This window comes from Cervus elaphus, chromosome 20 (genome assembly GCF_910594005.1).
Source record: "Cervus elaphus chromosome 20, mCerEla1.1, whole genome shotgun sequence".
Classification (NCBI taxonomy): Eukaryota; Metazoa; Chordata; class Mammalia; order Artiodactyla; family Cervidae; genus Cervus; species Cervus elaphus.
The window spans coordinates 77,331,549-77,359,392 of record NC_057834.1 but is presented as its reverse complement, the minus strand read 5'-3'; the positions used below and the strand labels follow the sequence as shown (position 1 = coordinate 77,359,392).

General features: G+C 37.0%; 1 protein-coding gene across 2 annotated transcripts in view; it reads left to right on the top strand.

The window, feature by feature from the left end:
• PKN2 (protein kinase N2) overlaps positions 1-27,844 on the top strand; it is a 143,486-nt gene that overhangs the window by 74,230 nt on the left and 41,412 nt on the right. For both annotated transcript variants that reach the window (XM_043875869.1, XM_043875870.1), the window contains exons 4-6: positions 11,497-11,614; positions 11,956-12,101; positions 12,187-12,400. In XM_043875869.1, coding sequence (XP_043731804.1) covers positions 11,497-11,614; positions 11,956-12,101; positions 12,187-12,400 — 478 coding nt within the window. The remainder of the gene's footprint in view (positions 1-11,496; positions 11,615-11,955; positions 12,102-12,186; positions 12,401-27,844) is intronic.

Below are 27,844 nucleotides of genomic sequence, written 5' to 3'. Positions count from 1 at the left end.
TTTCACCCTAGATAATATACATGTTTCGATGCTGTTCTCTCGAAACATCCCACCCTCGCCCTCTCCCACAGAGTCCCAAAGTCTGTTCTGCACATCTGTGTCTCTTTTTCTGTTTTGCATATAGGGTTATCATTACCATATTTCTAAATTCCATATATATGTGTTAGTATACTGTATTGGTCTTTATCTTTCTGGCTTACTTCACTCTGTATAATGGGCTCCAGTTTCATCCATCTCATTAGAACTGATTCAAAGGAATTCTTTTTAATGGCTGAGTAATATTCAATGGTGTATATGTACCACAGCTTCCTTATCCATTTGTCTGCTGATGGACATCTAGGTTGCTTCCATGTCCTGGCTATTATAAACAGTGCTGCGATGAACATTGGGGTGCACATGTCTCTTTCAGATCTGGTTTCCTCGGTGTGTATGCCCAGAAGTGGGATTGCTGGGTCATATGGCAGTTCTAATTCCAGTTTTTTAAGAAATCTCCACACTGTTCTCCATAGTGGCTGTACTAGTTTGCATTCTCACCAACAGTGTAAGAGGGTTCCCTTTTCTCCACACCCTCTCCAGCATTTATTGCTTGTAGACTTTTGGATAGCAGCCATCCTGACTGGCCTGTAATGGTACCTCATTGTGGTTTTGATTTGCATTTCTCTGATAATGAGTGATGTTGAGCATCTTTTCATGTGTTTGTTAGCCATCTGTATGTCTTCTTTGGAGAAATGTCTGTTTAGTTCTTTGGCCCATTTTTTGATTGGGTCATTTATTTTTCTGGAATTGAGCTGCAGGAGTTGCTTGTATATTTTTGAGATTAATCCTTTGTCTGTTGTTTCATTCGCTATTATTTTCTCCCAATCTGAGGGCTGTCTTTTCACCTTGCTTATAGTTTCCTTTGTTGTGCAAAAGTTTTTCAGTTTAATTAGGTCCCATTTGTTTAGTTTTGCTTTTATTTCCAATATTCTGGGAGGTGGGTCATAGAGGATCCTGCTGTGATTTATGTCAGAGAGTGTTTTGCCTATGTTCTCCTCTAGGAGTTTTATAGTTTCTGGTCTTACATTTAGATCTTTAATCCATTTTGAGTTTATTTTTGTGTATGGTGTTAGAAAGTGTTCTAGTTTCATTCTTTTACAAGTGGTTGACCAGTTTTCCCAGCACCACTTGTTAAAAGAAGTTGTCTTTTTTCCATTGTATATCCTTGCCTCCTTTGTCAAAGATAAGGTGTCCACAGGTTCGTGGATTTATCTCTGGGCTTTCTATTCTGTTCCATTGATCTATATTTCTGTCTTTGTGCCAGTACCATACTGTCTTGATGACTGTGGCTTTGTAGTAGAGTCTGAAGTCAGGCAGGTTGATTCCTCCAGTTCCATTCTTCTTTCTCAAGATTACTTTGGCTATTCGAGGTTTTTTGTATTTCCATACAAATTGTGAAATTATTTGTTCTAGTTCTGTGAAAAATACCGTTGGTAGCTTGATAGGGATTGCATTGAATCCATAGGTTGCTTTAGGTAGTATAGCCATTTTGACAATATTGATTCTTCCAATCCATGAACATGGTATGTTTCTCCATCTGTTTGTGTCCTCTTTGATTTCTTTCATCAGTGTTTTATAGTTTTCTATGTATAGGTCTTTTGTTTCTTTAGGTAGATATACTCCTAAGTATTTTATTCTTTTTGTTGCAATGGTGAATGGTATTGTTTCCTTAATTTCTCTTTCTGTTTTTTCATTGTTAGTGTATAAGAATGCAAGGGATTTCTGTGTGTTAATGTTATGTCCTGCAACTTTACTATATTCGTTGATGAGCTCTAGTAATTTTCTGGTAGAGTCTTTAGGGTTTTCTATGTAGAGAATCATGTCATCTGCAAACAGCGAGAGTTTCACTTCTTCTTTTCTTATCTGGATTCCTTTTGCTTCTTTTTCTGCTCTGATTGCTGTGGCCAAAACTTCTAAAACTATGTTGAATAGTAGTGGTGAGAGTGGGCACCCTTGCCTTGTTCCTGATTTTAGGGGAAATGCTTTCAATTTTTCACCATTGAGGGTAATGCTTGCAATGGGTTTGTCATATATAGCTTTTATTATGTTGAGGTATGTTCCTTCTATTCCTGCTTTCTGGAGAGTTTTAATCATAAATGAGTGTTGAATTTTGTCAAAGGCTTTCTCTGCATCTATTGAGATAATCATATGGTTTTTATCTTTCAATTTGTTAATGTGGTGTATTACATTGATTGATTTGCAGATATTAAAGAATCCTTGCATTCCTGGGATAAAGCCGACTTGGTCATGGTGTATGATCTTTTTAATATGTTGTTGGATTCTGTTTGCTAGAATTTTGTTAAGGATTTTTGCATCTATGTTCATCAGTGATATTGGCCTGTAGTTTTCTTTTTTTGTGGCATCTTTGTCTGGTTTTGGAATTAGGGTGATGGTGGCCTCATAGAATGAGTTTGGAAGTTTACCTTCTGCAATTTTCTGGAAGAGTTTGAGTAAGATAGGTGTTAGCTCTTCTCTAAATTTTTGGTAGAATTCAGCTGTGAAGCCATCTGGTCCTGGGCTTTTGTTTGCTGGAAGATTTCTGATTAGAGTTTTGATTTCCTTGCTTGTGATGGCTCTGTTAAGATCTTCTATTTCTTCCTGGTTCAGTTTTGGAAAGTTATACTTTTCTAAGAATTTGTCCATTTCTTCCAAGTTGTCCATTTTATTGGCATAGAGCTGCTGGTAGTAGTCTCTTACGATCCTTTGTATTTCAGAGTTGTCTGTTGTGATCTCTCCATTTTCAGTCCTAATTTTCTTAATTTGGTTCTTCTCCCTGTGTTTCTTAATGAGTCTTGCTAACGGTTTGTCAATTTTATTTTTTCAAAAAACCAGCTTTTAGCTTTGTTGATTTTTGCTGTGGTCTCTTTAGTTTCTTTTGCATTTATTTCTGCCCTAATTTTTAAGATTTCTTTCCTTCTACTAACCCTGGGGTTCTTCATTTCTTCCTTCTCTAGTTGCTTTAGGTAGAGTTAGGTTATTTATTTGACTTTTTTCTTGTTTCTTCAGGTAAGCTGGTAATGCTGTGAACCTTCCCCTTAGCACTGCTTTTACAGTGTCCCATAGGTTTTGGGTTGTTGTGTTTTCATTTCCATTCGTTTCTATGCATATTTTGATTTCTTGTTTCATTTCTTCTATGATTTGTTGGTTATTCAGAAGTGTGTTATTTAGCCTCCATATGTTTGAATTTTTAATAATTTTTTTCCTGTAATTGAGATCTAATCTTACTGTACTGTGGTCAGAAAAGATGACTGGAATGATTTCAATTTTTTTGAATTTACCAAGGCTAGATTTATGGCCCAGGATGTGATCTATTCTGGAGAAGGTTCCGTGTGCACTTGAGAAAAAGGTGAAATTGATTGTTTTGGGGTGAAATGTCCTATAGTTATCAATTAGGTCTAGCTGGTCCATTGTGCCATTTAAAGTTTGTGTTTCCTTGTTAATTTTCTGTTTAGTTGATCTATCCATAGTTGTGAGTGGGGTATTAAAGTCTCCCACTATTATTGTGTTACTATTAATTTCCACTTTCATACTCATTAGCGTTTGCCGTACATATTGCGGTGTTCCTATGTTGGGTGCATATATATTTATAATTGTTATATCTTCTTGGATTGATCCTTTGATCATTATATAGTGTCCTTCTTTGCCTCTTTTCACAGCCTTTATTTTAAAGTCTATTTTATCTAATATGAGTATTGCGACTCCTGCTTTCTTTTGGTCTCCGTTTGCATGAAATGTTTTTTTCCAGCCCTTCACTTTTAGTCTGTGTCCCTTGTTTTGAGGTGGATCTCTTGTAGACAGCATATATAGGGGTCTTGTTTTTGTATCCATTCAGCCAGTCTTTGTCTTTTGGTTGGGGCATTCAACCCATTTATATTTACTAGGTAATTATTGATAAGTATGGTCCCGTTGCCATTTACTTTGTTGTTTTGGGTTCACGTTTATACAGCCTTTCTGCATTTCCTGTCTAGAGAAGATCCTTTAGCATTTGTTGGAGAGCTGGTTTGGTGGTGCTGAGTTCTCTCAGCTTTTGCTTGTCTGTAAAGCTTTTGAATTCTCCTTCATATCTGGGTGAGGTCCTTGCTGGGTACAGTAATCTAGGTTGTAGGTTATTCTCTTTCATTACTTTAAATATGTCCTGCCATTCCCTTCTGGCCTGAAGGGTTTCTATTGATAGATCAGCTGTTATCCTTATGGGAATCCCTTTGTGTGTTATTTGTTGTTTCTCCCTTACTGCTTTTAATATTTGTTCTTTGTGTTTGATCTTTGTTAATTTGATTAATATGTGTCTTGGGGTGTTTCGCCTTGGGTTTATCCTGTTTGGGACTCTCTGGGTTTCTTGGACCTGTGTGACTATTTCCTTCCCCAATTTAGGGAAGTTTTCAGCTATTATCTCCTCGAGTATTTTCTCATGGCCTTTCTTTTTGTCTTCTTCTTCTGGGACTCCTATGATTCGAATGTTGGGGCGTTTCACATTGTCCCAGAGGTCCCTGAGGTTGTCCTCATTTCTTTTGATCCTTTTTTCTTTTTTCCTCTCTGCTTCATTTATTTCCACCATTTTATCTTCTACCTCACTTATCCTATCTTCTGCCTCTGTTATTATACTGTTGGTTCCCTCCAGAGGGTTTTTGATCTCATTTATTGCATTATTCATTTTTAATTGACTTTTTTATTTCTTCTAGGTCCTTGTTAAACATTTCTTGCATCTTCTCAATCTTTGTCTCCAGACTATTTATCTGTAACTCCATTTTGTTTTTTTTGTTTTTTTTTGCCCATTACTTGCTTTTATTTTTATTTTTATTTTTTATTTATTTATTTTTTTTTTTTTGGTTTTGTCATACATTGATATGAATCAGCCATAGATTTACACGTATTCCCCATCCCAATCCATTTTGTTTTTAAGATTTTGGATCATTTTTATTATCATTATTCTAAATTCTTTTTCAGGTAGATTCCCTATCTTCTCCTCTTTCGTTTGACTTGGTGGGCATTTTCCATGTTCCTTTACCTGTTGGTATTTCTCTGCCTTTTCATCTTGTTTAGATTGCTGTGTCTGGAGTGGGCTTTCTGTATTCTGGTGGTCTGTGGTTCCTTTTTATTGTGGAGGTTTCACCCAGTGGGAGGGGTTGGACAATTGGCTTATCAAGGTTTCCTGGTTAGGGAAGTTTGCGTCGGTGTTCTGGTGCGTGGAACTGGATTTCTTCTCTCTGGAGTGCAGTGGAGTGTCCAGTAGTGAGTTTTGAGATGGGTCTATGTGTTAGGTGTGACTTTGGGCAGCCTGTATGTTGACGTTCAGGGCTATGTTCCTGCGTTGCTGGAGAATTTGCGTGGTATGTCTTGCTCTGGAACTTATTGGCTCTTGGGTGGTGGTTGGTTACAGTGTAGGTATGGAGGCTTTTTGATGGTCTCTTATTACTTAATGTTCCCTGTAGTCAGGAGTTCTCTGGTGTTCTCAGGTTTTGGGCTTAAGTCTCCTGCCTCTGGATTTCAGTCTTATTCTTCCAGTAGTCTCAAGACTTCTGCAACTATACAGCACTGATAATAAAACTTCTAGGTTAATGGTGAAAAGATTCTCCCTTGTGAGGGACACCCAGAGAGGTTCACAGAGTTACATGAAGAAGAGGAGAGGGAGGAGGGAGATAGAGATGAGCAGGAGGAGAAAAGGGGGCACTTAAGAGTAGAGAGACAGATCTACGCAGCTGTCTGTTCCCAGAGTGTTCTCCGTAGCCCAGACACCCACAGAGATTCACAGAATTGGATTGGGAAGAGAAGGGGGAGGGAGGAAATAGAGGTGATCTGAGGGAGAAAACGGAGAGTCAAAAGTGGGAGAGAGTAATCAACACACTCCTTAGTAAAAATGGCTACTGAATATTGGATTCTTAAATGTCCGAAATTGATATCAAATACTGAAAAACAAAGATTAAAAATCTAGAGTAGAGGTTAAACTCTTAAAAATACAATATTAAAACAAAAACAAAAAGTTTAGAAATATATATGACATTTGGTTTAAAAATAGGGCTTTTTTTTTTTTTTGCAAGATTATAGTGAAATGAAAATTAAGCAGCAGTAGAGGAGTAATAGAGGACTTTAAAAGAAAATAAGAGAAAAAAATTTTTTTCTAATTAAAAAAATAGTAAAAATATATGAAAATGAAAGTTAAGGAGTAATGGAGGCATAATAGGGAATTTTAAAAGAAAATAAAAGAGGAAAAATTGAAAAAAAAAATTTTTTAATGAAAAAAAAAAAAAGTACAACAATATCTAGGAATTTCTCTGGAGCTGTTGCGGTCAGTGTGGGTTTGGTTCAGTTTCAGATAGCTCCTCGTTCCAGGTTACACTTCTCGATATCTATAGGCCCCTTCTGGTGTAGTCGGTGTTAACTACAGGGATTTTAATCTGTTGCAGCAGTCACTTCTGAAGTGGTTCCCTTTGTTTATTCGGCTTCTGTTTGCAGGTCTCTTCAGTGTCTAACTTCCGCCCTGACACAGGCGGGCGGAGGTGGTCTCTTGTTTAGGTTCGCTGGTTCAGTCTTGCTGCGGGGAGCGAGGGGCGCTGCAGACAAATGTCACCGGCCTGTGTGGGGAGCACTCGCAGTGTTCCGGCCACACTGGGTTTGCCCCCGCTCACGGGTGTGTGTTTTCCCCGTCTACACTGCTCAGGCTCCCGGCTGCTCTATATGGAGCGGGCCCTGCATTGCGTGCGGTTCTAGTTTTCGGATATTCCACAAAAGCGCAGACTCGGTTGGGCCTGCGTTTTGTGCCTTCCCCTGCAAGCAGCTCAGGCCGCCAGGAGCTTGACAGGCGCACTCTTCCCGGGTGCAGTGCGCCTCAGCCCCTCCACGGTCCCAGCCTCAGTTTCCGCGAACGCACCAGTTGGGTGCGCCTTGTGTCTGTTCTCGGGAGCTGGCCTCTAGCCGCGACCCTCCTGGTGGATGTCAACCATCCAGAATCTCAGGAAGTCTTTGGTTAGAAACTGGGAGCCTGTTTGCAGTTTGGTAGGGGTGCCATCTCTGGGGCCGAGTTTGCCCCTTTCCCCTCCCCCCTGCCTCCTGCCTCCAGCTGTGGATGGGTCGGTCTGCAGCTAGCTCTTCTCTGGGATCGCTCAGTTCTTCCTTTGTTTGGGAACGGGTTGCAGTGTGTTCTGACCGGTTAATTTTCTCTTGCTATCCCACAATTTAAGTTGCTATCTCACGTTAGCTCCCTCAGATTGCCCTCAGGGCATTCAGGCCTGGTCCTTACCCTAAGCAATGCAGCCTGCTCCTCTCCCTTACGCCCCCACTTGCTGGTGGTGGATGCGGGAGTCTGGGGTACTTTTCTGCTGGGAGTTGCTTTTAGGCATGTAATCTGTGGGTTTTTATTTATTTTTCCTCCCAGTTAGGTTGCCCTCCGAAATTCCAAAACTTCCCCCTGACCCGCCAGTGAGAGGGTTTCCTGGTGTTTGGAAACTTCCTCTATTAAGACTCCCTTCCCTGGATGGGTCTCCGTCCCTAGCTCTTTTGTCCCTAGCCCTTTTGTCTCTCTTTTTATCTTTTATATTTTGTCCTACTTCCTTTTGAAGATGATGGGCTGTTTTTCTGGGCACCTGATGTCTTCTGCTAGTGGTCAGAAGTTGTTTTGTGAAGTTTGCTCAGTGTTCAAATGTTCTTTTGATGAATTTGTAGGGGAGAAAGTGGTCTCCCCATCCTATTCCTCTGCCATCTTAGCTTCTCCCCCCAGAGTTGATGCTTTTGAACTGTGGTGTTGGAGAAGACTCTTGAGAGTTCTTGGATTGCAAGGAGATCCAACCAGTCCATCCTAAAGGGTTATCAGTCCTGGATGATCATTGGAAGGACTGATGTTGAAGCTGAAGCTCTAATACTTTGGCCACCTCATGCGAAGAACTGACTCATTGGAAAAGACTCTGATGCTGGGAAAGATTGAAGGCAAGAGGAAAACGGACGATAGAGGATGAGATGCTTGGATGGCATCACGGACTCAGTGGACATGAGTTTGAGGAAACTCTGGGATTTGGTGATGGACAGAGAGGCCTGGCATGCTGCAGTTCATGGGGTCGGAAAGAATTGGTCGCGACTGAGCGACTGAACTGTACTGAACTGAGTCTTATCTATATTAACACTCACAGAACATTTCTGCTGAAACTGATCCTGTCTTCCTGTGAATTTTTCTTTGACTTCTTTTAACATTCTGATGCATGCATGAGTGCTCTGTCATTTCCAACTCTGCGACCCCGTCAACTGTAGCCTGCTGGGCTCTTCTCTCCGTGGGATTTTCCAGGCAAAAATACTGGAGTGGGTTGCCATTTCCTTCTTCAGGGGATCTTAACCCAGGGATTGAATCTGCATCTCCTGCATTGACAGGCAGATTCTTTACCACTGAACCACCAGGGAATCCCCAGTATTCTGATGCATGTAATAAATCATCTGTATCTTTTCAGGCTCTAAATTTTATAGGATAGCTTTCTAACTGATTAAATCTTTGTATTTTTACTGAATGTGACAATATTTAACTCATGCAAAATTAGCCATAAATATGTGGTGGAAAAATAAAGATAATAATTGGTTTATTTATTTCTGAAAGCTGTGTGTGCAGTGTAGTTTGTTACAGTATCCCACTCTGACTTGTAAAACAAAAGTTATTTTTATGAATAAAAATATTGCATAATTTGAAAATATAAAATTTTTTTATTCATAATTATAAAATATTGTACATTTGAAATATAACTATTTGTAGAAGGTAGAATGCTAATTACTAATAGTCAACTATTTTATCTAGTCTGTTAAGCTGTGTGCTCAGTCACATCTGACTCTTTGCAGCCCCATGGACTATAGCCCACCAGGCTCCTCTGTTCATGAGATTTTCCAGGCAAGAATACTGGAATGGGTTGCCATTTCCTACTCCAGGGGATCTTCCCGACCCAGGAATCAAACTCGCATTTCTTGCATCTTCTGCATTGGCAGGCAGATTCTTACAAGTAGCACCACCTGGTCTGTTAGGCTGAACCAAATGAAATTGCTCTTTGTTTAGTTAAAATCAGTCAGATATTGGCATGTTCATATGGTTCAACCTATTTGTGTAAAATTTTTCTCATAATCTCAGGATAAAATTCAGTATTTTTGTAATGTATAAACCAAGTCTTGTGCTTTGGATCTAGCTTTTCTGTTGCCTTGAATGTATTAGGTGCTCAATAAAGAAGTCCATTGGATGCCTGAGAAAATAAAACTGATAGTAAAAATTTGTTGAATGCTGGAACGCATTAGACTGTCATTCAGTAACTGCCAATTGCCTGTGATAGGTAACATCCAATGTCAATTTTTAAAACCTTTTTCACGCTTTAGCATCTGTGCAGATCTTTCAGAAGTCCATGTGGAAAAATCATTTACCTTTTAAAATGAAATATAAATACTTCTGTTTGCATGTTACATTAAAATAGTTAAGGGTATTTCTAAAGAAGTAAATGACAGAACTACTGTCTTCACATAGTGATAAAAGTAGTAAGAGGAATAGCTTATTTGAAAAGCATAGTATTATAAAAACACTTTACTTAATATTTATACTTTTACATTAGAACTTCATTAAAATATTATAATTAATCATTGTTTTTATTCCTCTAAAAGAGAACGTTTTAATGGCAATCATGCTAGGCAATATAATTTTAGTTTTATCTAATGCTTACAGAAGCTCTCTATGGTAGAGAATGGTATTTCTGTTTACATAATTTCTTTAGGAAACCTATATATTCCCATTAAATTATAAGTTTTGAAGTATTAATATTTCTATTATTTTAATCTGGTCTCAAAGAAATAGAAAAGTTATTTCAGATCTTTAGTCTGATTTTCCTAATACTGGATTTAACAGGAGGAAATTTTAAAGTTTTTTCACTTTAAACTTGGAAGATTAATATGTATATTCATAAAAGCATATATAATGAGTCATGGGCAAACAGTTAGATTCTAGCTAGTGTCCTTAATGGTAAAGCATAGTTTTAAAAATGTATAGTGTGTGTGTATACACATGCATGCATGCACAGATACACACACACACTTCATGTAAATGAATATTTAAAGGACTTAGTAAACTATTTAAGCCCAACTCCTTAATGTGAAATCTGAATATTTTATTTAATAAACAACAAAATCTGACCAGGTGCTTTTTCCTAAATTACTAACTGTGGGAATAGGAGAGAAATGAAAGAAAAATTCATATATTTGCTAATTGCTTTTGCCTTCACTGCATGTTAACCTAGTTTGGTGTTTAATGTGATATATTTTTCACTTCACTTTTTTTTCCTTATATATGTATTTTCTCTCCCATCATAAATATCTCCATCCTCCCCTTTATTCAGTGTCGTGATATATTGTGTGTGTTTGATTTATTGAAATGATGCTGCACATCTGATGCTTGTCTCTTAGCTTCTAGTATTTTCAAATTAATACAGACTGCCTTAGTGTTAAAAGTAGAGATGCGTAAACAATATGAAAAAATTGGTCTTTCCTATGATTGAGTGCTTTCTAACTTGATGCTTAGTTGTATTTATCATTCCTTTTTATTTTTTTTTAATAGATTGAAGCATACTAGACTTTGACAGCTAATCAACTAACTAGGAGATGGCATTAACTTCTGTTACTTGTCTCATGACTATTAAAAAAAAAAAAACACCACTATATTGGTTACTGTGGCTGCTGTAACCAGTTAACAAATTCATTGACTTAAAACAACTCAACTTTATTATGTTACAGTTTTATAATTGAGAAATTGGAAATAGATTTCACATTCTAGAGTATGTAGGAAAAAATTTGTTTCCTTGCCCTTTTTAGCTTCTGGAGGCTGTCATGTTCCTTGGCTCATGGCCCTATTCCTCTGTCTTTGAAGCCAAAGCAGTGGCTCCTTTTCTCACATGACCTTCTCTTCTGCCTTCCTTTTCTACATTTAAGGACCCTTGTGATTACATTGGGCCCATCTGACTCTGTATTTTAAGATTGGGTGATTGACAGCCTCAGTTTCATCTGCTATCTTAATTCCCCTTTGACATGTAAGGTAACAAATTCACAAAGTTTGGCAGATTGCCCCATGGACATCTTTATGTGGATTGTTATTTTGCATACCACAATTCCTAAAATGGTAAGTTTTTTGTGATTCATTGTTACGGAACTAGAATGCGAGGAAGGACATTATTTCACTTAATTCAGGCCCTTTCTTGAAGTCTTAAGACATATAACAGAAGTTTATTCAGTAAAACCAACTCCCTAGCTTTTAACTAATGGAATTGTTTTCTTATTTTCCATCCGATCAGTTTGATAGTTTTTGAAAGTAAGTGTATCTACAAGTATATATACTATAGTGCTCAGAAATATATTCTTTTGACCTTTGCTTTTCACTTGCTGCTATCATTTGATGTTACTTAGAAGTTATAAAAATATTTTCTTTGTCTCTGTATCTACTTACCTTTTCAACCTTACTTTTCATAGGATCGGAAACTCCATGGCACAGCTCAGCAACTGCTCCAAGACAGCAAGACAAAAATAGAAGTGATACGAATGCAGATTCTTCAAGCAGTCCAGACCAATGAATTGGCTTTTGATAATGGTGATGGAACAGATATAAATTGTCATTTCTTACAATTATGGGCATTTAGTATAGTACTAAATTAATTTTATATTGGAAAGAAGTGGTGGTTCAGAATTAAGGAGGAAAGAGGCATTCTGTTTTTTATCTTGAATTTTTATCTTTGAATTTTGGTGGCTAAAATATAAGATTCTGTATTTTAACATTGTGTCTGTTAAGTGTTTATTTACTTCAGTGTTTATTGATTTTTAAGTACTAACTTTTCTTTTAATGTAAGAGTTACTTTCTTTTTCTTGAGTTTTAGTCACTGTGTATTAGAAAGTCAAATAAATGGTTCAATTTTTTTTGTTTTCCTCCTCTAGCCAAACCTGTCATAAGTCCTCTTGAACTTCGAATGGAAGAATTAAGGCATCATTTTAGGATAGAGTTTGCAGTAGCAGAAGGTGCAAAGAATGTAATGAAATTACTTGGCTCAGGAAAAGTGACAGACAGAAAAGCACTTTCAGAGGTAATTTTAAATAAAAATTTTAGCTTAATAAATATTCAAAGAATATAATTATTTAAATGATAATGTTGTCTTTTCCCTATGTAAGGCTCAAGCAAGATTTAATGAATCAAGTCAGAAGTTGGACCTTTTGAAGTATTCATTAGAGCAGAGATTAAATGAACTTCCCAAGAATCATCCCAAAAGCAGTATTATTATTGAGGAGCTTTCACTTGTTGCATCACCAACACTAAGTCCACGTCAAAGTATGATATCTACCCAAAACCAATATAGTACCCTGTCCAAACCAGCAGCACTAACAGGTATGTAGCATATATCTTCCTGATTTTTTTCATGTATTTTTAATCTATATTTGCTTCTGATTTAATAGTGAATAAAAATGTGTTTATACAGTTTTTAAGTATTGTGGTAAGATAGAATAGAATTTATTATTTTAACCATTTTAAAATAATGGTTAATAATATTTTAATAATAACCAGATAATGGTTAATAATAATAATAACCATAATAATAGTTAATAATATTTTAAAATAACCAGAATTCATAGGCATTTAGTATATCCACACTAATTGTACAACTCTAACCAGTTTCTGGTTCTGGGGTATTTTCATCACTCCAAAGGGAAACCCAGGACCCATTAAGGAGTCATTCCCAATTCCCCCTTTCCCCTCAACCCCTAGCAGTCAAAGTTGACTTCCTATTTCTATAAATTTGTCTATTATAGATGTTTCCTATAAATAGAATTTTATAATTTGTGGCTTTCTTTGTCTGATTTCTTTCATTTTTCTGTACTCTTTTCAAGGTTCATTCTTGTTATTACATGTATCAATACTACATTCCTTTTTATAGCTAAATATTCTGTTGTACAGGTATATGTCTGGTTTTATTTATCTGTTCATTAATTGATGGACGTTTGGGTTATTTCCACCTTTTGACTACTGTAAGTAGTGTTTCTGTGAATTTTTGTTTGCAGGTTTTTGTTTGAACACCTATTTTCAGTTATTTTTAGAATATACCTAGATGTATAATTACCAGGTCATATGGTAATTTTATGTTTATATTTTTGAGGGACCATCAAACTGTTTTCCATAGGGGCTTCATCATTTTACATTTCCAACAGCAAAGCATGAGGGTTCCAATTTCTCTGCATTCTCCTCAACAACACTTGTTACAGTAAGTCTCCTAGATACAAACATGTTCATAAGTCCAATTGTTCATATGTCTAACAAAGTTAGCCTGGGTTACCAAACACAGTCAGCTGTATAATGCTGTACTGTAATAGGTTTATAATGCTTTTCACACAAATAGTACATAAAAAACAAAACATTTTTCATCTTACAGTACCTTGAGAAGTACAGTCATACAGTATAACAGCTGGTTTACAGGGACTGGCATCAAGTGAACAGGCAAGAGAAGTTACTGAGTGGAGGAGGGAAAGGAGGTGGGAGATGGTAGAGTTGAAGGGTTGTCAGCAGTAGGAGATGGAAGGCAAGCTGCTATTTCACTCACACCTCATGTTGATGGCACAGGTTCTGGTTCTTTGCTGGATTCAGTTCTATCTAGCTCCTTGGAAAAATGATTCAGTGATGTTTGTTTATGCTCAGTCTCTCAGTCATGTCCAGATCTTTGTGGCCCCATCAGCTGTAGCCTGTCAGGCTCCTCTGTCCAAGCCAGTGTCTGGTTAGTAGCTCTTTTCTTTTCTCATCATAGATGACACCATAGCACGGGATTGCATTCTGAATGGCTGTTGCAACCTTTCGTGTACTGTTCTGTGTTCAAGTCCTGGCCTCAAAAACTATTAGTGCCTCCTCACATCAGGAAAATCCGCTTGCCGTTTCCTGCAGCATGAGTCTCTTCGGTTCTTCAGTTACTTCTTCTTCCTCTTGTCTCTGTTTGTCCTTTCTCTGGGCCTCCAATTCCAATAGGTCTTCATTAATATGCTCCTCGTATGGAACAGCAAGTTCAGTGAAGTCATCCTCTTGCAGATGTAGCTTAAAATAATGACACTGTGCTACTGCACTCCATATAGTGTGTGCATGCTAAGTCACTTCAGTCGTGGCCAACTGTTTGTGACCCCACGGACTGTAGCCCTCCAGGCTCCTCTGTCCATGAGATTCTCCAGGCAAGGATGCTGGAGTGGTTTGCCATTCCCTCCTCCAGGGGATCTTCCCAACCCAGGGTTCGAGCCCACATCTCCTGTGTTTCCCGCATCGGCAGTCAGAGTCTTTAGCACTGGTGCCACCCGGGAAGCCACCCCGTACAGTACAGGTGTAGAGAAGTCACAGTCGCCTGTAGAGGACGCAGACACGTGACAGTGTACCCCAGACACATGAGCTGATTGGACATGGACACATGTTCACGTCTTTGAAAGTTCTCAACTTGAAGGTTCATTTGTGGGGAATTTACTGGATTTTTCCTTTTTTTTTTTTTAATTACTGCCATCTTAGCTTCATTTTTGAAAGTGTGGTGGTGGTAACAAAGTCTCCAACTATTTTTGTAGATTTGCTTGTTTTTCCTTTCAGTTATGTAAGTTTTTGCTTCATATGTTTTCAGGCTCTGTTGTTCAGTGCATATATGTTTATAATTTTTATATCTTCTAAATGGATTGACTTTTATCAAAATATAATATCCTTTTTCTACTGTAACAATTTTGGATTTAAAGTAGTCTATCTGATGTTAGTGTAGCCATTCTAGCTCTCTTTTGGTTACTGTTTACACTGAGTATCTTTTTCTGTTTTTTCTTTTTCAACTGATACATGTCTTTGGCTCTAAAATGAGTCTATTTTAGACAGCATATAATTGGGTCAAGGTTTGGGTTTGTTTATTTTAATCCATTCTGTCAGTCTCTGCCTTTATTTTGAACACTTTAATCCGTATATGTTTAAGATAATTACTGGTAAGGTGCAATGCAATTCTGATGCTGACTACCCAGAGTTAGGTTAAATTTCATAGGTTTATGTCACACTCCCCCACAAGACTGCCTTCATTTCAGACACAAGCTTCAAGCTTGGGGTTTCCCCAACCACTCACCTTCTGACCAACTGGCTACAAATTTAGGGGTTCCTACTAATGCTGAAGCTGAACCTCCAGTACTTTGGCCACCTCACGTGAAGAGTTCACTCACTGGAAAAGACCCTGATGCTGGGAGGGATTGGGGGCAGGAGGAGAAGGGGACGACAGAGGATGAGATGGCTGGATGGCATCACTGACTCGATGCACATGAGTTTGAGTAAACTCCGGGAGTTGATGATGGACAGGGAGGCCTGGCGTGCTGTGATTCATGGGGTGGCAAAGAGTCAGACATGACTGAGTGACTGAAACTACCTACCTACCTACCACCTCAGACAAAGTAATTCCATGGAACAAGTCATAGAACTCAGGAAAGCTCTGTATTTATAAGTAAAGTTTTATTATAAAGGCTACAAATTAAAACCAAAGAAGAGACACTTAGGGAGAGATCTGGCAGTTTCCCTGCTGTCAGTATGCATCACCCTCTCAGAACATCAGTTTCTGTTTTTAGCCAGTAATCTCACTTTAGCTGAGAGTATTCAGAGTTTTCATTGTGGCTTTATTAGTGGGTTGGCCGAAAGGTTTGTTCGCTTTTTTCCATAAGATGGCTGTAGTAGCACTTAATTGTCTTTAACTTCATTGGAAAAAATTTTGTTAGATTGTATTGTGACAGCTGTCATATCAGCATGCATTTTTTAAAAACTTGTCAAAATTAATGAATTTTTGTGTAGCCATTTTAATATTGAAGGGGGCAGGAAAGAAGTAACATTTCAGCATGTTATGCTTTATAATTTAAAGAAAGGTAAAAATAACAAATGAAATACAAAAAAGAAAAAAATTTGTGCAGTATATGGAGAAGGTGCTGTGACTGATCGAATGTGTCAAAAGTGGTTTGATAAATTTTGTGCTGGAGATTTCTCACTGGATGATGCTACATGGTGGGGTAGACCAGTTGAAGTTAATAGCAATCAAATCAATACATTGTTTGAGATCAGTCAATAGTATACTATGCAGGAGACAGCCGACATACTCAAAATATCCAAATCAAGCATTGACAATCATTTCCACCAGTTTAGTTATGTTAATCACTTTGATGTTTGGGTTCCACATAAATTAAGCCTTCTGGACTATATTTCTGCATGCAATTCTCTACTTAAATGTAACAAAAACGTTCTGTTTTTAAAACAAATTGTGATGGGCAATGAAAAGTGGATACTGTACAATAATATGGAATGGAAGAGATCATGGAACAAGTGAAATGAGCCACCACTAACCACACTAGAGGCCAGTCTTCCCCTAAAGAAGATGATATTGTATAAATGGTAGGATTGAACTCTTTCTAGAAAACCAAACATTTAATACCATCAAGTACTGCTCTCAGTTAGACCAAGTGAAGGTAGCACTCAATGAAAAGCATCCAGAATTAGTCAACAGAAAATGCATTATCTTCCATCAGGATAGCCTAAGACCACATGTGTCTTTGACGACCAGGAAAAGCTGTTACAGCTTGGCTGGGAAGTTCTGATTCATCTGCCATATTCCTCAGATATTGCACCTTCAGATGTCCATTTATTTCAGTCTTTACAAAATTCTCTTAATGGAAAAAAATTTCAATTCCCTAGAAGACTGTAAAAGACATCTGGCACAGTTCTTTGCTCAAAAAGATAAAAAATTTTGGAAAGATGGAATTATGAAGTTGACTGAAAATTGGCACAAGGTGGTAAAACAAAACAGTGAATATGTTGTTGAGTGAAGTTCTTGATGAAAATGAAAAATGTGTCTTGTCTTTTTACTTAAAAAAAAACAAAGGAACTTCTTGACCAACCTAATACATAGGAGTGAGTGAGTGAATCATTGGCCACTTGACTGAAATCAGTCTCCAGGCCCCGACCTTTTCCGAAAGACCATAGTTCTGACTGATAGGTGGGTCAAACATGAGCCCTCTAACCACATGTTGTTTTTTGTGTCATAGCCAGCCCCCATTCTGGAGCTGTGTACAGGCCTACTGTGGGTCATTTTGTTAGCCTAAACTCACACGTGGTCTGAGGAGCCCACCATGAATAACAAAGATACTGCTGTTACTAGGGAACTGACGAGGGTTTAGAAGATCCTTCTTAAGAACCAGGGAAATAAACCAGCCAAAGTCTTATTATGGAACAAAAAGGCTTACTTCTACCATTTTGCTATTTGTTTTCTGTAAGTCTTCATCTTTTTTGGGGAATTCTTTTGCTTTCTTTGTTTGATTGAATTTTTCTAGTTTACCTTTATTTTATTCTTTCCTTGATTTCTTTTCTGTATATTTTAAAATTACTCTTAGTGGTTACTCTAATGATTACAGTTAACATCCTAAATTTATAACAGTAGGCCACAAAAACTCTGCTCTTATACGTCTGTGCATCCTCATCGTTATATTTTTGTTGACATAGATTATGTCTTTATGTACTGTGTGCCCATTTGATTAGATTGTATTACATATTATACTACAATTATTGTTTTATCCATGTCTTTTAAGTCATAAAGTAAACACGGAGTTACAAACTGGAAATATATTAATAGTGATATGGGCTTTTTAATTTACCTATGTAGTTAGTTTTACTGATGTTATTATTTTTTTTCCATGATTTCAGGTTACTGTCTAGTGTTCTCTTTCATTTCAATCTGGATGATTTCTTTTAGTATTTCGTCTAGGAAGGTCTGCTAGTGATAAGCTCCCTTAACTGTTGCTTATTCTAGAATCTATTGTTTTCTTCATTTTTTGAAGGTTAGTTTTGCATATATAGCATTCTTGGTTGACAAGCTTTTTTCTTTCAGCATTCTGAAAATGTCATCTCAGCCCCTCCTGGCTTTTATGCTATTGATAAAGAATCAACTTTTATTGAGGATTTTTGGTAACTGATGATTTGCTTCTCTCTTGCTGCCTTCAAGATTCCCCTTTTTGTCTCTGGTTTTTCACAATTTGATTATAATGCATCTCAAAATGGTGATTTCTTTTGAGTTTATTCTACTTGGATTCTTTGAGCTTCTTGATGTATAGATTCATGTCATTCATCAGATTTGGGATGTGTGTGTGTTTATTGCTTACTTTAGAGAGTCACATATGCATATTGAACTTAATACAATCTGTGATCATAGTATATACTCTCTTCCAAATTAGTTGCTGACCCTTGAATAACACAGGCTAAGGGTGCCAGGCCTCTGCAGTCACAAATCTGTATATAACTTCAGTCAACCCCCACATGTCTTCAGACTCAACCAACTGTAGATCATAGAGCACTATGGTTAAGTATTTAGTGAAAAAAATTCACATGTAAGTGGACTTGCTCAGTTCAAAGCTATGTTGTTCATTTCCACTGTATATCTTCTGGTTTTGTTTTTACTTTAAAGAGCAGAAAACTTTAAAGGTATAAGTGATCCATGTTTGATTGAATTAGTGCATATGGGATTACAGATATGGAAAACCTACTATGAAGTTACCTGCAGATTTTTGACTGTGAAAATGGCCAGTGCCCCTAACTCCCATATTGTTCAAGGGTCAACTAAGTATTTTTTTCAAAAAACAAAACAAAGCATTGTCTTTTATATCTAGTGACTCATTATTCTTTCTGCTCTTGTTGTACTTGAAACTTTCTGTTAAAATTTTCCTTTAGCCTGTGGTCCTTTCTTCAGCATTTATTGTAGTAAACATGTACTAGAGTCTAATTTTTCCTCTTTCTCTCTTCACAATAACATCCTTCATTCCCCAACATTGAATTTCCTTCATTTTTTTTTTTCTTTCTTTTCCTAAGACTGCACTTTCAATTCAGATATCTTTAAGTTTTTTTTCTGATTTTTCAGCCTGCTCGAATATGGTGTTGAACATCTCTAGTAAACTTCAAAAATTTCAGTTAGTGTACTTTTCAGCTCCATGATTTCTATTTGGTTCTTATTTATAAATTCTATGTCTTTATTAATATTCCCTATTTGTTGAAATACCGTTCTCCTTTTTTGCTTTTGGTTTCTTTTAGGTCTTTGACCACTTTGACCAATGTAAGCTTTGACCATTTGTAAGACAGTTGGTATAGTCTTTGTGTAGTAAGTCCAATGTTTTGACTTCCTCAGGAGTAGTTTCTGTGAATTTCTACTTTTCTTGTGAGTCGGCCATACTCTCTTATTTATGTGCTTGCCTCATAATTTTTTATTGAAAGCTGGATATGGTGAATATTATTATTTGTAACTCTGAAATATAGTCCCATTTTCTATAATTTCTTATTGCTCTTTGACCCAGGATATAGTTATTTAGTGACTTTGTAATTATGTGTGGTCACTGAAGTCTCCATTAAGTTACTGGTCAGCTAGTGTTTTGACAGACTTTTTTTTTAACGCCTGAAGGTAGAAATATTTGCCTTATGTTTGCAGCTAAATTCTTTGTTTGTGTGCCAAGGCTACTTTCAGCATTCACCCCAGCATTTTGTAATTCTGCTTTTGCTTGTGCAGAGCTGGACTATCAGCCAGATATGAGAGCTTAGTGCCTTCTTAGAGCTTTTCTGAGGATGTCTCCTTGTGCAGCTAGTCTTCTGGTTTCCCGGTAACATGTAGAAGCATTGAAGAGCTCTTATTCCCTAAAACAGCTTACTTCCTATCTCCCTAAGACTATAGGATGTCTATTAAATAATATAGACAACTAATATCCTTTGCTCCAGGCTTCATTTGCCTTTCAGTGCCCTGTACTTAGCTGTTTCTCTGCCTTGAAAGATTTCTTAGTTAGGTGAAAGAAAGGTAAACCTTTACCATTAGTCTTTCAGGGAGCCTTCAGAGAGGTCAAAGCAGGCATCCAGAGTTCTTTGAGAATGAAGTCTTCTCTGCTCCCTTTGGCACCAAGAACCTATATCAGAAATACAGCCTGCTATCTTCAGGACTACTGGGCTTCCCTGGTGGCTCAATGGTAAAGAATCTGCCAGCAGTGCAGAAGACACTGGAGCTGTGGTTTTGATCCCTGGGTCAGGAAGATACCCTGGAGGAGGGAGGGCAAGGCAACCAACTCCAGCATTCTTACCTGGAAAATCACATGGACAGAGAAGCCTAGCAGGCTACAGTCCATAGGGTAGCAAAGAATCGGACATGATTTGAAGTGACTGAGCACAGACACACACATCGTCAGGGCTATCACCAAGCCTGGGGTTGGGGAGAGGAGAGATGAAGCAAAGATAAATTGAAATGCCCCAAAGCTTTCCTACCAAGTGTTCATTGCATTTTTTGATCAAGCATTTGCTTGGTTGCAGTAAACCTTTGACTGTTTGCCAGATTGCTGGTAACATTTATTCTAACCGGTTTTCCTGATTTTGTTTGTTCTCCTGTGTTTCTGTAAAGAAACTGTCTTTCAAGTTTGCTACCCTACAATTTTCTTACCATTACCTACAAAGATTTTTATGGCCCATGTGAATGTGACATATTTTTGATACATAGGCCTTCCTCATCCCCAGGAATCCTTAAATGATCAATATGAATGTCAGCAGGGGCTTTACCTTAAAAATAATGTCATTAAATATTTTGAGGATATGAAAGTGTTCTTCAGAATTGCACAGCATACTGTCACATTCTGGTAGCTTTGGGTATCATTATCAGTTTTACATTATGGCAGACTTCTACATTAAATCTTGAAGGACAAATTTATAGTTGGACAGTGCTGTTACTACTATTAAGATCAGTCTAAAGCTTCAGTTACCAAATTGAGTTCCTAAATTTGCGGTACCCTGGGATGCCAAGTGAATTTTCCTTCACTGCTATATTAATAAATACTATAGGAAAATCAATATGGAATAGAAAATAATGGTGGCACTTTCCAATCTAATTCCAAAGTTTGATAAATTGTACAGTCCCCAGTAGGTACACACATCTCATTAGAAAGTGATCATGGTTATTTAAGAATGAAATATGAAACTTTTCAGTGTATTATTTTTTCAAATAGTTATTAATTTGTTATAATATCCTATGAAACAGAACTGTTTGGTGTATCATTTAGACTACTAGCACAATGAAAAAGTTGAGATACTAGGCTACTATGAAACAGAAAAGCTTGGAAGCCTCTGGCCCAAACTTTCTGTTGTATTTTAAATGTTTATAAAGTATTTATTGTTTAAGGCATTTATCTTACGAGGTATCACCTCACACTGGTAAGAATGCCCATCATCAAAAAATCTGCAAACAGTAAATGCTGGAGAGAGTATGGAGAAAAGGGAATCCTCTACACTGTCGTGGGAATGTAACCTGGTATAGCCACTGTGGATAACAGTATGGAGGTCCTTAAAAACCAGCAGTAGATGCCATATGATCCAGCAGCCCCACTCCTGCGCATATATCTGGGAGAAAAACCCATAATTTGAAATGATTCATGCACCCCAATGTTTATTGCAGCACTATTTACAATAACCAAGGCCTGGAAACAAACTAAATGTCCATCCACAGAGGAATGAATAAAGATGTGTTACACATAAACAAAAGAACAGACTTTTGGACTCTGTGGGAGAAGGTGAGGGTGGGATGATTTGAGAGAATAGCACTGAAACATGTATATTATCATATGTGAAATAGATCGCCAGTCCAGGTTGGATGCATGAGACAGATTACTCAGGGCTGGAGCACTGGGATGACCCTGAGGGATGGGATGGGGAGGGATGTGGGAGGGGGATTCAGGATGGGGAACACACGTACACCCATGGCTGATTCATGTCAATGTATGGCAAAAACCACTACAATATTGTAAAGTAATTAGCCTCCAAGTAGAATAAACAAATTAATTTAAATTTTAAAAAAGTTTAAAAAAATGTGTTACATATAAACTATGGAATGTTACTCAGTCATATAAAGGAACAAAATAATTCCACCTGCAGTGACATGGATTGACCTAGAGATTGTCATGTGCATGCATGTGTGCTCAGTTGTAGCCAGAAACTGTGGCCTGCCAGGCTCCTCTGTCCATGGAATTTTCCAGGCAAGAATGCTGGAGTGGGTTGCCATTTCCTACTCCAGGGCATCTTCCCAACCTAGGGGTCGAACCTGCATCTGTTGGGTTTCCTGCATTGGCAGACAGATTCTTTACTACTGTGCCACCTGGGAAGGCCAGAGACTATCATACTGAGTGATAAAAGCAAATATATGACATTGCATTATGTGGAATCTAAAAAACAGTGTACAAATGAACTCACCTATCAACACAAAACAGAAATAGAGTTACCGCTGTAGAAAACAAACTTACGGTTACCAGGGAGTAAGGTGGGGCTAGGGATAAATTGGGAGCTTGAGACTGACATATATGCACTGCTGTATATAAAATAGGTAACTAATAAGGACCTACTGTATATAACACAGAGAACGCTGCTCAGTACTCTGTGATGGCCTGTATTGGAAAAGAGGCTAAAAAAGAGTGGATATATGTATACGTATAATGATTCACTTTGCTCTACACCTGAGGCTAGCAGAACACTGTAAATCAACTACATTCCAATAAAAATTTTTAAAAGTAAATAAAGCATTTATCTTTCCAACCACATCCTCTGTAACTCGTATTACTCATCTTCTGTCACAATTCATCTGGTTTGTGCACAGTGCCTATTAAATGTCTTTGACTTATTACCTGTCTTATTCTTTTTTTTAAATCAAAACTGGAATATAGACCTGTGAAGAACAAAGACTTTGTCATCTACCTACATGTACTCTTAATCCCCATCACGGGGTACTTTATACATTCAGTAGATACTTGGTAAATATTATTTGATAATAAGTCAGGGACTGTACTTATCTAAGTTTCCCCACCCCATGGCTCAGGACTGAACATAATATTCAAAACTTAAGAAAGATTCACTGGTTAAAATATAATTGCTGAAGTCTTTTTAGAAAAGTAATAAAGCTACATTTTAGAAAATCAGCTGATGTGACTGGAAATTATTTTCCTTTTCTATTCTAGCTGGCACCTCTTCCTTTTCTATTCTAGCTGGCACCTCTTCCTAACTCTTTAACCTTTTTTGAGTTCTCTCTGTGTTCTTCATTCCCTTACTTAACTTTACTTTTAGTGATGTAAATCAAGCCTAAAAGGAAGTATCTTAAGATATTTTGGTTTTTTAAAAAATTCCTTTAATTATCTACTGGACTTTAAATTTGGAATTAACTAGAAAGACAAATAGTAGTGGTATTAATAAAGGATTACACATGATAAAGGATTAGCCTAGATAAGTTAGTTGGAGTATTTACTGCCCTGACTTTTTACTGCATGCTATTTATGGTTTGTCTCATTTACACTTGTTTCTTTTGCAGTGTTATACTTATAATACTGAAATTTACAAATTACTTTGATACAAAGTATGATTGAGTTTTTTAGTCCAAAATTTCAAGACTAGTTTCAAGTTTTTATGAAAGATTTCCTCAGAATTTTAAAAAGTTACTCAATTGTACCAAGTTGAAATACTGAATTAGTAAAATTGACATAAAATAATTTTTCCAGAAAGTAAGAGAAATTAAAAAATACTTACTTATTCTAATGGAATAAGAACATTTGCTCCTTGGCTTTGCTTGTTTTTAAAATTTCATATTATGGGTTATAAAAGTAAAAAATGTAATTTTAAGCTATTTCTTATATGGTTATATGCAGTTGCAGTTATGTCACCTCGTAAAAGACAGAAACTTCTATATACTTAATAAAGATCTTAAATCTCTCCAGGTTTTTTCCTAAATGAAAGCAGGTGTTGAACATTGTCATCTCCTAATACATTGAGATTACTAAAATACTTAATTATTTACCAGGATTTGAAGTAGTAACCAGATGTTTTCAGTTTTCCCAGGATGACTTTTGCATCCAAACATTTACAGTGGAAATGAACTAAGTTTACCACCTTAACAACAACAAAAAAAAGCAAATAAAACACAGACACAAGTTGTTTCTTTTGAACCAGAATTGAAATGATATTCATTAAACTTACAATGAGCCTTCATACTTAACAGTGAGTTTCCATAGCCAAACCAAAAATAAGTTTGAAGTTTTCCCTCATGCTTAGCCATCTTTATTAGGACATATTTGAAATAATACTCCAATTTTTACTGGTTTTAAATATAGTTTTACAATTCTTAGTAAATAAATATACCTGAGCTACCATTATCAATATCCAGTCTATAGAACAGTTTTATTGTATATATTTGAAGTATATAATTTGAGAAGTTTTGTTATATGTTTAAAGTTATGAAACCATCACCACAATCAAGATAATTATATACATTGTCTCCAAAAGTATCCTCCTGTGCCTCTGTGAAACCCCTCTTTCTTGCTCTTTTCATGCTTGCTTTCCCCATACATGTCCCTCGGCAAATCACTGGCCTGTTTCTGTCACTAGATATTAGTTTGCATTTTGTAGAACTCTGTATTAATTGAATCATACAGTGTATACTTTTGGCGGGGGGGGGGGGGGGGGGGCGTGGTGCGGGGGGCAATCTGGCCATTTTCACTCTGAATAATTCAGAAGAATTGCATCTACCAGTAGTTCCTTTCTGTTTGTTGTTGACAGTATTTAATTGTGTGAATATACCTTAACTTTTTTATCCATTCACCTGTAGTCGATATTTGGGTTGTTTCCATTTTTCACTTTTTTCAAATACAACTGCTGATAATATCCTTGTATAATTTTTGTGTGAACGTACATTTCACTTCACTTGGATAATACCTTGGAATGGTGTAGCTGGATCACATGGTAGTCTTCTGATAGTGCGTTCTTTATCCACTTTTATATTTGAAAAAGCTTCATTTTTGAAAGATACTTTCAGTATATTTAGAATTTAAGGTTCATGGTTTGTTTCCTCAGTACTTTAAAGATATTGCTTCTCTGTCTTGCTTTCATTGTTTCTAATGAGAAATCTGCTGCCACCCTGATCTTGGTATGTCTTTTATTCTCTGGTGGCTGTTAAAACTTTCTTTTTATCATTTGTTTTGAGAAATTTAATTATGTTGTGCTTTGGTGTAATTTACTTATTTTTCTTTTCCTTAGTGTTTATTGAACTTCTTGGAAAGTTTCAAGCACATTATAGTTTTAATCACATTTGGAAAATTTTTAGTCATTATTTTTCCAAATGTATTTTCTGTTCTCTGTCTTCTCTATTTTTCATGAAGGACTTTAAGTACTCATGTATTAGGACACTAGAAGTTAAACTCACAGCTCACATATGTGTTGTTTTGGGATTTTTAATTTGTTTTTTGCCCTCCAAGTCTTTCCTTTCTATCTTCTGTTTTTGATCATTTATATTGCTCTAGCTTCAAGTTCACCAAGTTCTTTTCTTTTGCAGTGTGAGTGTGCCACCAATCCCATACAGTTTTTTTTTATTTTTTAATCTCAGACAATGTAGTTTTCATCTCTAGAAATTTTTTTCTAACTGTGTGAATGTCTGCCAATCATAATATTTATATCAGTTTTATATTGGTTTTCATTTGGTTTTATTTTTTAAATGTGTCCTGTTTTTCTGTTTATTTGCTTTCCTGGTATGATAGGCAGAATATTAAGAATGACTTCCAGAATCCGTCCCCTGTGAATATGATGGGGCATCACTTCTGTGATGTGGCAAAGGAGAGTTTTACATTTGTGATTAAGGTTACTACTCATTTGAGTTAATGTAAAGGACAGTTATCTGGATCAGCTTGATACAATCACATGAGCCCCTCAAAAAGCAGAAAAATTTCCCTGGCCAAATATTATTATTAAAGCTACTCAGTTGGGTCTGATTCTTTGCAACCCCATGGACTATACCAGTCCATGGAATTCTCCAGGCCAGAATACTGGAGTAGGTAGCCTTTCCCTTCTCCAGGGGATCTTCCAAATGCAGGGATTGAACCCAGGTCTCCCTCATTGCAGGCAGATTCTTTACCAGCTGAGCTACCAGGGAAGCCCAAGAATATTGGAGTGGGTAGCCTATCCCTTCTCCAGTGGACCGTCCCCACCCAGGAATTGAACCAGGGTCTCTTGCACTGCAGGTGGATTTTTTACCAACTGAGCTATGAGGGAAGCCCTCCCTGACCAATGGAAGAAGGAAAAATCAGAGAGATATGAATCATAAAAAGAATTTTATGTGCCCTTGCTGGCTTAGAGATGGGGTGGGGTCACCTCTAGAACTTGAAATAGCCGCTGGCTGTCAGTAGCAAGGAAATAGAATCCCTAGTCTTATGGCTTCAGGAAACTAGATTTTGCCAATAACCTGAAGGAGCTTAGAAGCAGGTTCTTCTTCAGAACTTCCACATTAAGAGCTCAGCCTGGCAGACAACAAAGATTTCAGCTTTATGAAATCTTTAGCAAAGAGTGCAGACCCTCCCACCCAAACTCTGACCTACAGAACTATTGGGTAATAAATGGGTGCTGCTTTAAGGCACTATGGTTGTGATAATTGGTAATACAGCAATAGAAAACAAATATTCCTGGTAATCTCTGAATAATGCCAGACATTTTGAATTTTAGCTTGTTAGGTGCTGGATATTTTTGTATTCCTACAAATATTGCAGATATTTTTGAGCTTTATTCCAGGTCACAATTAAATTACTTGAAAACAGTTTGATCTTTTGGGTAATGCTTTTTTTTAATTTTTATTTTTTTGAATTATTTTTGGCAGTGCTGGGTCTGCGTTGCTGCACACAGGCCTTCTCTAGTCGTGGCGAGCGGGAGCTGCTCTTTGTTGTGGTGCCTAGGCTTCTCATTTATGTGGCTTTGCTTGTTACAGAACACAGGTTCTAGAGCCCACGGACTTCAGTAGTTGTGGCTCGAGGACTTAGTTACCCTGCGGCATGCAGAATCTTCCCAGGCCAGGATTAAACTCACATCCCCTGCATTGGCAGGTGGACTCTTAACCACTGGAGTACCAGGGAAGTCCCTGGGTAATATGGGACTACAGCATTGTTTAGTTTAAGGGTAATTATTCTTTATTCCTGAATCAAGACTGAATACTTAGTCTGAGGAACCTTCTGTACTTCTCAGGAATTCTGTCTCTGGGTAGCTATATTTTTTCCCTTATGCTGGCTGTGAAGTCTAGCCCCCTCAGAGCAGTCTCAATACTCGTTTCTGTCTCCTTAACTCAGGTAGTCCACTTGGCTCCACCTGAGTTCCCCCTTTCTGTACTGATGTCCATTAGCCACTTTTTCTTTAAGTTGTTTGAGTTGAGAGTAAATACAGACTTTCTTTGCTGAAAGTCCTTTGGTTACTTTTAAATAATTAAAAACTTTAAATAAAATTAACTTTTAATTACTTAAGTTTAATGGAACAGCTTTTCCCAGGAAATACTCTTCCTAAAGTGCTTACTATATGCAGTATCTAAAATTTTAATACTGAAGAACCATTTTAAAATTTTAGTACACTAACTCTAGCCCAAATGATGACAAAGCCGTATCTCCAGATGGCTAAGCTCAGTGTCCTCAGTTTCATTTGAACACCTTTCATATGTATTTGCCTAAGGAAATAACAATTATTTTATGCTTGGATAATTATAGCCCATTATTATTGGACTAACTAAACTATTAAAGTGAAAAGATAATGTTATTTTTACATCTCAAATGTAACAGAAATCCATCTATTCAACCCCCTCCCAAAAAAACCTAGTCGTTTTCTATGTTAACTGTGCAACTATTAAAAACAAATGTTATTCACATAGTCAGATTTCCTTGTTTCTAATTTCTGTATGTCTGTTTTAATAGGCATATTATTTAGCTTTATATTTCCCCTCCCACGTGTTTTATCCACATAATT